The following is a 13,563-nucleotide window of genomic DNA, read 5'->3' on the forward strand; positions in this document are numbered from 1 at the left end:
TGGCAGTTCTTAGAAAGTGGTGAAGGCGGAAACATCAATAGTGGTCAAGGGCGGAGCCAAGCTCAATTGTAACTATTTTTGGTTTCTTTATCATGAAATGGGTTGCAAAGTCCATTTTGCACCCGTAACCAACTTGCCAAGAATCTTGGTGCTCCTTTCTCAAAATCCTAGCTCCGCCCATGGTGGTGGTGGAAGAAGTAAAGGCGACGGGTGTTGTTGAGTAGTGGTGGACAATATCAATTCTGCGTAGTTACAACGCAGATAACATCGTATTGTAAAAGAAGTGGTAGGATGTTTTTAGCATACTCGATAAAAATAAGTACCATAATATTAAAATAAATTAATTCATGACCTAATTTTATTCAATCTAAACCTCGTGCATGCCATTTGTGCTTGAAAATTATAATTACTCTCGACACCTACGGGGGGCAGGTGGCCGACACTGGTGGTGGCAATAGCGAGTCATAAATTGACATTGAGGGCCTACTTCTTTTTAAAAAGAACCATGTAAACTTTGGTGGCGACGGATATTGGAGAGTAAGGCCAATTCCTATGGTAATGGCTAAATTGAAAAATTTGTCGAGTCAAGCGGTTGGTCAAACACATTTCTCCACCATGGGAAAAGAAGTGGGCGGTTAATCATCAAGCGCCAGGTCAAAGTACAAGCTCCAGCATTTGTATCTCACACTCGGCGCTGGGAATAACATCACGGGCGTTTGAATCTTGATGACCATGTTCTTCATACGCACGCCAACGGATAGGTCTTCTGAAAATTTGAAATTCACCTTTTTACCTCTATAAATTGCCATCATCTTCAGACAATTCGCTCATACAAAAATTCATTTCTCTTGAATTTTCACTTCTAAAATATATCTAAATTTTTTAGTTTATTGTTGGTGAGATGGCTGAAAAGGAGATCACACTTTTTTGCGATGAAAAACTTGAAGCTGTTGTTTCTAAGATACGTGGGAGTTTTAAAAAAATTTGAAAATTGTAAGAGGCAAGTGCAAGTTTTTAAAGTTACTCTAAGAAAATGTTCCGCTAAAAGGCAAAGAAGAACTCCAGTTCTGAAAGTTAACAACAAAAAATTCGAAAACAAAGGCGAAACTGTCAAAAAGCGCGTTGAATGGAAGATTCGTCAAATGAAGATTAACAAGAGGCCAAAGCTTGTACTTGATTTTTATTGAAGTTGTTTAGTACATTTAATTATTGTCTACATTTATATCTTGTAAAAGAATTGGCAGTAATGTCGGTGAATGAAAATATTTTGATTTTAAAATAGATTCCCAATTCAGATTAAGTGAAATTTATTACATATTAAACTTGCAAATAACATCAAACTAAATTTTAGTAAACCACAATAGAAACATCAAACTTCATTAAATCCCGCGATATTATCTCTGTAGAGTTCATAACATTCCAAATGCTTAAACTCTCTTCCGATTTTTTCAGTAAACTTTGTCTGAGCAATGGTTTTCTACAAAACAGATATAAACAACAAGTTCAAAAATTTATGATGCAGTTGATCAGTGAGGTCAAAGGTAAGATACTCACTAGTTTTACGTTGGATAATCCAGAATTGCCACGATGAACCATCCACAAAACTTGTGTATAATGTTTGACTTCCTTAGTGATGAATGCAATTCTTAGTTCTAGGCTCTTAATGTTTCTTATGGCTTCGTTCCGTGATGCTACAAAAATGTCCCAACACTCTTTCCCAGAAATAGTCATTGTTCATTGGTCTCATCATACGATGTAACCAAGATCGAACAAGAGTAAGATCTTCTTTCATTGTAAAAACTGGGAGAGGCATTCAAGTGCAATACAAACGTGCTTGAGATGGACCATCTTTTAGAAATCTAAAACACGCTTCGGGACGAAAAGGTTTACCGTGAGCTTCCTCCGAATTATCAAGAGCTATTTGGATCACTTCATCTTCAGTTACACCGATGAACTTTTCTCGATCAATTTCCATTACCAGAGCAAGAAATGGCTGGACTGCAAGCCTAATATATTGAAAACGAGCACGCAATCGACGAGCATCTCGGTGTGTTGGGTTTCCCTTTAGTGAGACAAACATTGTAAAAAGGTTCTCCCAAAAGGAACCGTCTTGAGATCCCATACCAATGATTACCCCATGAAAAAAATCTGCTTTGCATATAGTTATATCCTCTTCTTCAGTAAACTTGAGACCACAATTTTTAACGGACATTTCTGCAAAGTAAGAGAGATTAAGAGTTTTAGAAAGAAAAAAAAAATAAGAAGATGTGATTTGGGAGATTGGAAGAACGTAATTTATAGGTCGAGAAAGAAAATCGAGTTGTTAGACATTTCGCCATTGGCGTTTGTAGTAAAATCGCGCTGCTTTACTACAACCGCCTGTTTCAGATACCAATGCCTATTTTTCTTGTTAAAAATATAACACTAGTTTTTATTCTCAACCAAACCAACAGATTTCTTTCTTAAACCAATAACATCCACCATGTTTTCTAAAGGAAAATCGAAGCAAAATAGGTTTGTCCATTATGTTTCATGGATAACCACAGTCTTATGCAATGCCTTTGGATGTATCCAAAGTGTCCGTGGGAAAGTTGTTCTCGCATCAGAATGGTGATTGAATCACAACCTGAAAATTTCAAGTATTTACAATGTCAAGATCCCAACTATCCAGAGGAACCACATATGCTAGATGATGTTATGAAGATTAAAGAATAAGAAGAAAAGATTGCAACACTCTGCAAAAGCTTCAAACTTAAAGCCAGATTGAAGAAGGAGTTACTACACTACAAGCATTGGGGATATGGAAATCACGAATACAAACATTGTCCATAGAGAATCAGTGGTGCTCAAAGCCCGGTTGCATGACTTTTTTGCATTTGCGCACTTCTGAAGAAGAAGACACACATGGAAGGCATTTCTGGGAATATCCTAGGTGTTTTTTGTCTGAGTGGGAGGATTGAAGTTTAAGGACAAATTGATTCATTATGGTCTTATGTTATTTAGTTTCCTGTTTATTTTGTGTTATTATAATTATCTAAAACCAAACATGTGGATGTCTTCACATTTGCACCATCAATATCATAATTATTTTAAATTTTTCTTGGGGTTAGACATTGCACCATCAATATCATAAATAAAACATACTACGTTGGATTAAACAACCACATCATACATGAGAAAAAAAGAAATACAATAGGTTAAATTAGATTAAAACAACTAATACATAGGAGTTGGTAATTCAAAGGGGTGGTGGAATTCCTATGGAGTTGTAGGGATTGTATTTATTGAACACCATAAGAATGTTGAAACAAGCTTGGAAGTCGAAAGGACGTCTGTGGTGAGATACTGCCCACGTCGCTAGTGTTTTGGGTTCCACTTCATGTCCGGCTTCACCGTTGAGTTTATTTTTGTGATTCTCCATTAGTACACTGAATAAAATTCTGATACATTACGACTAATTACACTAAACCGATACGACAATATGAGACAATCACTCAGTGTTCCCCGTTTCAGCGGTGAATATTTCATAAACTTTCTCCCAAAACGTCGATTGGGATACATCCCTAACGACAATATTATCCTGTGTGTGAAAAACGTAGGCTCTTCAAATAACTAAATCCTCTTGTTGAGTGAATCTAACACTACAAACTTTGTGAGGCATTTTTGTAGATAATTTAAGAGTGAAGAATGTGTAGAATGTATGAATTTAGATTTGAAATGAGGAGTATTTATAGAACTCAAAAATTATAGCCGTTGGATCATAAGGATTTACACCCGTCCAGATGTAACCGTTGGCGGTTTTGGGTCAAACGCTGGAGATTTCAATAATGACGCTGGCGAGTGAAGGAACATCGGGCGTTGTTGCTGAAAATGCCAGTGCTTTTGGCACAAACGCCAGCTCTTGTGCCACCCTCACCCGGTCTTCCATCACACGCACGTTACTTCTTCCATCTTAATGTACAAACCAACAAATTTGTTGATTTGACCATCAATTTTTCATGTTTGTTGAGTCCATAGTGGGATCAAAATCAACAAACTTGAAGTTTGTTGAGTCCATAAGAACTACTCTAATCGACTATGTTAATAATTCTGTAACGCCGCAAAACATTTAACATTATAAAGTATAAAACGTGGTTGACCGTTTCAATATTAAAATTAAACTCTGCTAAAACACATGACAATTGAAAAAATAATTGCAGACGAACAACACGAATCAAGATCTGAACATATAAAATTACATATTACCGAGACGTGTCTTTGCAGCACGGGTTATATTCTAATCCAACTTATAGAATAAAACAAAGATCAATTTATATCCCATAGATCACACTGGATGCTGCCCATGTGACATACAATAGCTTAATTAATTTTCTGATAGCATTTTATTCACTGTGCTGCTACGGTGAATAATGATGAACCACCAATCATTGTTGATTATGATCATGAACGGGAGCTTGTTTTACTGCAGCAGTCCAACAACAGTGGATGAGACAATCTGAAGGAGGCTGGGAAAGTTCGCTTTCATATGCTAACCTTTCTTTTCCGTTTTCTTCCGCACATTTATTATGACAATCAAGAAGTGTAACCTCTGTGCAACTAGTTTCATATGCTAACCTTCGTTCTGTGTTTTCTGAATCTGATGGTGGTGGGGATGATGGGTTGGGGGCGAATGGTGGTGGAATTGTTGGAGATAGAAGTGTGGCTGATTGGATGGGGGCCAATGGTGGTGGGAGTGTTTGAGATGGAGGTGAGGCTGATGGGCTGGGGGATAATGGTTGTGGGAGTGTTGGAGATGGAGGTGAGGCCGGGCTAGGGGATAATGGTGGTGGCAATGATGGATATGGAGGCGAGACCGATGGGTTGGGGGCGAATGGTGGTGGAAATGATGGAGATGGAGGCAAGGCCGGTGGAAATGATGGAGATGAAGGCGAGGACGACGATGGGTTAGGGGCGAATGGTGGTGGCAATGATGGAGATGGAGGCGAGGACGATGGGTTAGGGGCGAATGGTGGAGATGGAGGCGAGGACGATGGGTTGGGGGCGAATGGTAGTGGCAATGATGGAGATGGAGGTGAGGCCGATGGGTTGTGGGTGAATGGTGGTGGCACCGATGGAGATGGAGGCGAGGACGATGGGTTTGGGGAGAATGGTGGTGGAAATGATGGAGATGGAAAGGCCGACGGGTTGGGGGCGAATTGTGGTGACAATGATGGAGATGGAGGCGAGGCCGGTGGAAATGATGGAGATGGAGGTGAGCCGGATGGATTTGGGGCCAATGAGGTTGGAGATGGAGGTGACGCTGATGGATTGGAGGCTAATGGTCGTGGTGGAAAAGGAGGTGATCGCAGGGGATCTCCACAACAACAAACACAATCATCTCGACCATCTTTTAGTGGGTATCTATTTGTAGTGTAGCTTCTGCCTCGAACTGCACACCAACTCTGGCAGTGGTTGAAGTCAGCACTAGCACCATCACCACAGATCATATTCGGCCAAACGCGTTCTATGTTATTCGCAGGGCAGTACCTATTGTTTAGAGCACATACACACTCTGCATGCACAAAATGAAATTACCAAAGTAACTAAGATATATATTAAAATGATATGAATTTACTGAGATTGCCACACATAGCAAGTACAGTTCCAAAGAGAAAAAGAAAGCGAACTTGGGAATTCTGCTTAGAAACCATCTTCATGGTTATGATAAGACTTTAGAAACTAATATAGTGGTGGATTTATTTTTATGATTCATTTTTACAATGGGCTTGCTAGAGCTGTGCTAATAAAAAAAAATTAAAGAAAACAAAAGAAACAATCGGCGCATTCCTAATTATTTCTGGGTTAGCCGTTGTTACCTTGGCATGCTGGTGGTGGAGGAAGAGCTGGTGGTGGTGGACATGGTGGTGGTGGTTTAACATCTGCACAACAACAAATGCAATTACCGCCGACGTCAAGTCTTTTAGCGTAGGTTCTGGATTTTTGTATACACAAATCCGCGCAATTGTTGTACACATCAGCTTTACCACAGCCTCCAAGAAGCACAAGTCTCTCATAGATTTCGATGTTATTGGCAGGACAATATTTATTGGCTGCCATCCAAAAAAAAAATACGAAAGAATAAGCTTGATCCTATTATAAGAAAGATTAATTAGGATCAGTTAGCTCTAGCTGGCTAGCCATCCATGCGAGATATAGAGTGAGTATTTACCACGTGGTGGTGATGGTGGTGGAGTTTTTCCAGGTATGGCATCTTTACAACAACAAACACAAGTATCACCTGAATACTTGGGAATATACAGATTCCGCCAGCTAGACTCAAGTTTTCCTTTTATTATATAGTGTTTATCGAACCATTTTTTACGATCTAGACACCATTGCTCGCAGTTTTTGTATTCGTATTGATCATCACAATCTTGGCCAGACACATGCCGAGTGAATCCACCATCAGCGGCACAGTATTTATCAGCTGCCGATACACTCTCTGCATGAACAAAACAGAATTACGAGAAAATAAGACTGGTCCGATCCATTATATTATGATTAAGTAGGATGAGTTGATCTGGATAGCTACACATACATTCATATGAGACATTGAGCGTTCGAGTATTTACCTGTGTACGCATACAACGCAAGTATCGCAAAGATCAAAAGCAGCAAAACTTGGGAACTCTTACAAACCATCTTTCTGATAAGGCTTCAGAAACTAATTTAGTGGTGGGTTTATGTGATCAAATACTTGTCTATTTATAGGAAAAAGAAACTAACTTAGGTAACACTTAGCTCTGTAACATACCAATTAGAATCGTACATAATATTTTAAGTGATTGTAGATCTGGATTCCATTATTGACCGTTCTTGCCATTAATGGCAACAAATAGCTCTCCGTGTTTAACTATATTGTTTGCCAGAAACTGTAGTCTGTAGGTGGATAACATGCTGCACAAAATCGCCACTCGGTACTATTATTATTCATCCTGCACGATTCTTGGAGTGTCTAAAGATCCTAGTGTAGATTAAACAAATCTGTAAAGTTCGGCGTGATATTTGCTTTTTGAATTGCAGGCATATCTTTTCTGCACGATTCTTGGCAATGTTGATTCTTTATGATTGAACACAGCTGGAGCAGCAAAACTAAATCCTAGACCTGCTGCAATTCTCTTGGATTCAGTGGGAAGCAAAAACTAATCTTACGGCTGAATCCTGGGCATCGTATCCTTACTGCACGATTCTAGGCACAAAAATGGAGTATCTTTTTATTTATCTTCGATTCGTTTTCTTCATCCATAAATGGAGTATTTATTTGTTTATTGGGCCGACAGATCGGAGGGCCCCAAGGAAGGGAGACTTTTATGACCATTTTTTTTCTAAATCGAAATCTCACATAAATTTTCAATTTTATAAAAAGATTTTGATAATGTGCACTTGATAATACAAAAATATCTTTCGTTTTTAGTCTAATTCTTTAGGGATATAATTGGCAACCAAAATTTAATATAATATATCTAAAAATCCGTGTCTTGAAATTTTAAAAATTTATCTAGTTGCAAAGGTAATAAAAAAATCTACGCAATGAGTATATAAACAACAATATCAAATTTAGACATCTTAGGAAAAATTTGGAGGTATTTACCATTTTAAGCAGAATTGTAGAAAATTAAATGTATACCCATTATGCAAACCACCACAAATGATACATAATACTTTTTGTAGCCATATTTTAGTTTATACATGTAACTAATTTTCGTCGCAGCTAATAAAATGTATATATCAAGAAAAATTATGCAAACCACGACAAAGGATGCATAACATATCATGCAGTCATACTTTGGTTTATGCATCGACTAATTTTCTGTTTCAGGAAAAGTGATACTTTCACTCCGTTTCAGCAAAATAGATACTTTCACGTTTTCAATTTCCCTCTGTTTCAGGAAAAGTGATCAATTTATCAATTTGGCCTATTATTAGGCAAAAAGAAACTATGAAAATAGCGCTTTTCCTGAAATGAAGATAGTATATGCCTACCGATGGAAATTGTTATTTGTTTCGTTTTTTTTCGGTCGGCCCTCCCCACCGTGACAGCAATGTTCTAGTCTAGTATTTATTTTGGACTAAATTTTGAGTCAGGTCCAAAAACTATATCGGAAATGGTGATCGAAACTAAAATTATTCTCTGGGAATCAATGGTACGTAGCAGATAGGAGAATGACTATGACTATACCGATTATGTTTCAACACCAAAATAACAGATAACAACCACTATTCGAGGTTGTTACTCAAACAAATACATGATTTCAGATTTGTAAACCAGTTGCTGAATTTTGATTCCATCAATTGCTTAAATTTATTGACAGACTGTGCCAAAATTTATGATTAGTTTTCAAACTAGATATCTTTCTGCACCAATTTTAGGGGGTAAGATATACAGAAACCATTACAGTTTTTGAGTACTTATGCGGAGAGCTTCATCTTGAAGCGAAAGGTCTTGAGGTTTATTTTCTGAGTACTTGATGACAATAAACAGCTCCGTGTTTAACTTATTGTATGCTATAGTTTAATCATAGACCAGCTGGAACACGTTCAGTTAATTATCCGGGAATCTGGGATTCAGTTGTAGCAGCATGAAATTAGTTTATCAGTAACTCTTTTTTAGAAAAACATGTTAAATACTTAAATGTTCAGCATGAGATTCGTTTTCACATGGGTTCAGATTGGTAGCTTCGTTTTCATTGATTAGTTCTGAAAATTATTAATAACCAAAAATTTCAACTTGTTTAACTCACACGAACATGATCACCTTCCCCCTGGGTACTTGGAGTATTAACTAAATAATATTTACTTCTAGGCATATGGGAGAAATTTTGACAATAGTTTCGCAGGTTGTTCTTATGGCTTATCAGACACAAAGAGGGGCAAAGTTCATAATCCTATCTATTTGGATTTTTTTTCAAACAGTTAGTGTCAGGTCCAACAGAACCTAACATTATTTCTTATCAGATTGTACCACCGTAAATTTAGTTATTTGACGGGGGAATTCATTGGAAGGTGGTTCATACATGCATGAGAAAAGATCAAAATATGACAAGAGTATTAGCAACTTCAATATAGTTCTTGCCGCTAAAAAAATGTATTAACTATTACAGTGGGAAATATAGAGAAAATAAAGAGGCAAAGAGAAGTTTCCATTCCAGTGGAAAATATGGAAAAATGTATACCATTTCAATGACGTTGTGTTGGTGATGATCTATATGTAGCTAACGAGTTCCCTGAGGATACAAAATTTGATCGAGTACATTATTATACTAAGTAGTACAACAATGCGTCTATAATACTTAAATATGGGAATTTCATCTCCCAACACATATTCGTCATATTCCTTTAGACGAAATGGTCAGTTACTTACATTTTTACCTAGACTAATCATGAGAGTGCTATTAGGATGCATGTCTTTGTTAAATTTTCTGACAACTTTAGACCTATTGAAACTGGTGGAATAATATACCACAAGCTCAATTTTTGATCGATCTTTCCCAGATTTCTCATTTCAAATTTGGATTTCGAATAGCTTTTAAGGTCTCTTATTACATCAAGAGTATCCATCATGTACGTACCAGCACCATAGATAGCTACAATTCCAAATCAGGAACTTTCTTGTGAATACGCAAGGAAAAATAACTTACTTGTCTAACCCCTCCAAATCAAATAATCACTTGGACGGGTATACCAAATACACCAGATTATTTCAATCATTAAATGAGTGTTCCACTTTGATTTGGGTAAAAAAAGGCTATTATGCAATTTTGTAAAGATCTCCGTTAATCCTTGTAGAGATACGTCGTAACCACATAAAAATGCTGCATTTCAATTCCTTTTAAAACTACCACGCTATTTATATAACAGAACGCTATAACGTTCATTACAACACAGTAAACAATTCCAGGGCTTTGTGAGATACCTTGCGCCACAAGGCGAGTCTTTTTACTTTAAGATTTCTTTCTTCTCATTATGCTTTGTGACAAATTAATCATGTACGTCCACTAGGATTTATACTTGGTTGGTTAGCACTACAACACCAAATACTTATATATTTGTCAAATAACCAAGTTCTGCCTGGATTGTATAGGGCAAATAAGCTCTTTGTTGAAATTAAGCAACAAGGAGCTTGGTTCGATCTCATCTTTCTCTATTTCTTTAAGCAAGTGTATTTGAAATTAATCATCAATATGCTCGCATGACATTTCCATTAATTCGTGCACATTCTCATAATCCACTTGGGATGTCATTTGTTTTCTGGAATCATTAAACTTCAGAGCGTCCTCCAGTTTGTTTCATGGTCATATTAAGAGACAATCTTATGAGATGATTTCTAATAATACCAATAAGTTGTGTCTTACTCAACTACATCCTTTCTAGTTGAGGATTGATCGAACCAAGTGGTCTCTCCAACTTCCTTTATGGAGCCACGGCCTCAACCATACTTCCACTAAGTGTAGTTGCAACACCTTAGTCTATGGTGTATATCTTTGTTGAGGATTTGTAACCTTGCAAATATGTTTGCAGCTGGAATGTGTGATCTCATCACTTTAGCGACATCAGTGTACATTCTGAAAATCGATTATTCTTTGTCACTTCACATTTACATTTGTGGAGACAAGAATTAATATGAGACACAATGGGAACAGACCACGACAATTCCTGTCGTTCCCTTAGAAAATACTTTTTTCTTATCTCCCCCTAACAACGATAAGACTGTCTCATTAGAATGACAACCCAAAAATACAGCGGTAAGAGATCTCCTGCCAAAGGTTTTAAATAAACATGGATAATTGTTGAGAGTAAATATCCACCATAACTACTTAATCTTTTTCGTGACCCATCATAGTACAATGTGGACTCATAATGGCACGGATATAGTGCAACCGAAAATGTGTAAGAACACGAATGTTAGGCTTATGTACAGTTACCAACTGGTAAGCAAAAAAGGTTGACTAATATTGGATTCTAAAACTAATTAAGTAAAGATGCGTGTAATATTGCACATCCCCAAAGCAATAAAAGTTAGGTTGGTATGCACAACCTATTCCTTAGACACCATTTGTTGGTACCCTTTGCGAGATCATTGGGTATAAGATGATGTATTTTGATCCTATTAAGCATGCAATATTCATCAAGTCCTTTTGATGCACACTCTCTAGCATTTACAGGGGGTGGTGAGCCCTTAATGTATAATATATGCTAGTAGTTTCCCAAACAAAAACCTTCTTTGGAACTATAACTAGTCAAAAGTGTCAAAACATCCACCAGATCCATAAGTACTTTAATGATCCGCATTTTGCATGGATATGATTCTAAAAATCACCTTGTTTTATTTGTAAAAATGAGTTTTCTACCATTTGCATCTTCGGATGGTCTCAATCCTGTTTGATTTTGTAAAATAAACGATATGATTTCTTACTTTAAAAGCTTAATGGGAAAGGGGTGGTGCATCTGGCGCATTAGGAAACACTTATTACGATATATGCGACACTTCACATTATATCAATCTTTTTCCCATTATATCGTCCCGTCAAATAAAGTGATGTTTATGTGAGTCATTTCAAAATAAAACATCATGCCACAACCAAAGTGTCTTATGATCATGTCAAAGTCTGCATGAATTAATTCAAACATTTCATTGTCGGATTCAATATGGATTCCATAATTCAAATACTAGTGATTTATAGTTCACCAAATCGACTCATTATTTTCTTTAAAATGTGATTCCTTTAACATTAGTTAGGGGCAATTTATAGATGCATCCCCATTCTTACATTGAATTTTCGTACGATAACAATTCACACAGATTTCGTAAGAACTTGAAAAAGTGTGATTAGTTCTTAGTTCTTACACAGCTCATGTAATTTTTAATTTTTATACCAATTAGTCAACAAAGATTGAACATTTCTTCGCTCAACTATTATCTGTAATGATCCAATCATCACATAGTATCTTTTCTTATAATAAGAGACCCCAAGAACCACATAGCCTCTTCACAATCATTTTAATTTGTGATGAAGCCATTTAATCACTTCTTGGCAAGTCATCGTTACGTCATCATTCTTAAATGGCAGAACTGTTGAGCAAAATTTAGTCTTCCATGTCCTTTCACAAACATCTTCTAAAACTGACCTTTTATAAGATGTAAATTCTATCCTAGCCGACGACGTTATTGCACCACCGAAAACAAATTTATTGTGTTAGAGGCACATCATTGCACCTCCCCAAATCAAAACACTTAACGGTCAAACGCTTTTGAAAGAAATCAGTTTGAATTGAAATTTAAAAACTTGGTTAGTAACCTCTCCAACAAAAACTTTGGTATTCCCTCACTTTTATATTTTAAAAGAAAACTAGACACCCCAAGGGTATGTGTGACCACTGAATCCATGTCATCGAATCTTTCCAAGTCATCACCATGTCAATGCAGACTGATTTACGACTCCAAGAGTCACTACAGTTCCGTAAGGCAATTAAAAAAGTCATTACGTTTCCAGAAGAAACAAAACAAGCCACGTCAAAATGTCAATGCCATGTCATCAAGTTTGAACGGGAACCGTCAAAAGAAAACATCCACATAAACGGGGTTACTCTAGACTATCCATTAATCCAATCGTCAAGAATATCCATATATAACAAGCATTTTTTGATTCCCAAAAGTTGTGAATCAAAAATATCCATATATACCTAATGGGGTTATTCAATGATAACACTAATATTCAACGGGGTTTCGAACAATTCATGCTGGAGATCAATAATTGAATAACTATCTTTTCCATTAGTTATGTACTCATATCAAAATCATTCTCACTGTAATAATTCTATGATTCTGACTATTTAGGGATTTTATTTGATTTTTGATTTATTTGAGTTTGAAGTGTTGGTTATTCAATGATAACCCAAATTTCAAGATTTAGTGTAGCATTTTCATCTAATTTGAGGGTCAAATAAGATGAACAGGGGTTGAGAATTAAGTTCCAAGTAATTTATTTCTTTTTATTTTACTTTAGTAATTTGAAGGTCTGGAATTAGAAATTTAAGCCTGAAACTTGAATGGATTCAATAATGCAGAACTAACCAGATGAATGCAATAAGGATATTGCAGAGATGAGAAAAGATGAAAAGACTTTGAGAGAAGATTGAACAAAGTAAAGATTGCAGGAAGAACTAGATGTTTAGAACGAGATACTTAGTTTAAGTTTTAATGATCAATAATAATGTCTTAACTTCAAAGAGGACTCAAACTTAAATAGGCATGAGATATCCGACTAAACAAACTAATTAAAGCAAGAAGAGTTTAACTAACATAGGTAATAAGTGTTTACCTTAAGATAGAACTCTACGAAAACTAAATTAAAAAGGGAAGCATTTAAGCTTGCTCTGCAAGGAATTGTGCATGCTGTACGGCATCAGTCCCCCTACTTGAATTCGCTCGTCTCCGAGATGTTTGGAACTAACAAAACTTCATTGTATCCATGGAAAGTGAGAACTTCTTGAACATTGAACACATTGGAAATGTTCCAATCATCA

General features: G+C 36.5%; 1 protein-coding gene across 1 annotated transcript; it reads right to left on the reverse strand.

Annotated features, from left to right (window-relative positions):
* Window positions 1-4,268: 4,268 nt before the first annotated feature.
* On the reverse strand, window positions 4,269-6,695 carry LOC113337022 (protein transport protein sec31-like). Its single transcript, XM_026582719.1, has 4 exons — window positions 6,612-6,695; window positions 6,209-6,481; window positions 5,856-6,089; window positions 4,269-5,551 (listed from the first exon to the last, which is right to left on the reverse strand). The coding sequence occupies exons 1-4, from the start codon at window positions 6,679-6,681 to the stop codon at window positions 4,425-4,427; spliced, it is 1,704 nt and encodes a 567-aa protein (XP_026438504.1). The 5' UTR covers window positions 6,682-6,695; the 3' UTR covers window positions 4,269-4,424.
* Window positions 6,696-13,563: the final 6,868 nt, after the last annotated feature.

Source organism: Papaver somniferum, unplaced genomic scaffold, assembly GCF_003573695.1.
Source record: "Papaver somniferum cultivar HN1 unplaced genomic scaffold, ASM357369v1 unplaced-scaffold_158, whole genome shotgun sequence".
Taxonomy (NCBI): domain Eukaryota; kingdom Viridiplantae; phylum Streptophyta; class Magnoliopsida; order Ranunculales; family Papaveraceae; genus Papaver; species Papaver somniferum.

Excerpts from the sequence above, each read along its gene's own strand:
- LOC113337022 (XM_026582719.1), bottom strand. The coding sequence starts at position 6,681 with ATGGTTTGTAAGAGTTCCCAAGTTTTGCTGCTTTTGATCTTTGCGATA. Across the intron at positions 6,090-6,208 it reads ACCACCATCACCACCACGTG|CCAATAAATATTGTCCTGCC; the intron begins GTAAATACTCAC and ends TTTGGATGGCAG. Across the intron at positions 5,552-5,855 it reads TCCACCACCAGCATGCCAAG|AGTGTGTATGTGCTCTAAAC; the intron begins GTAACAACGGCT and ends TTGTGCATGCAG.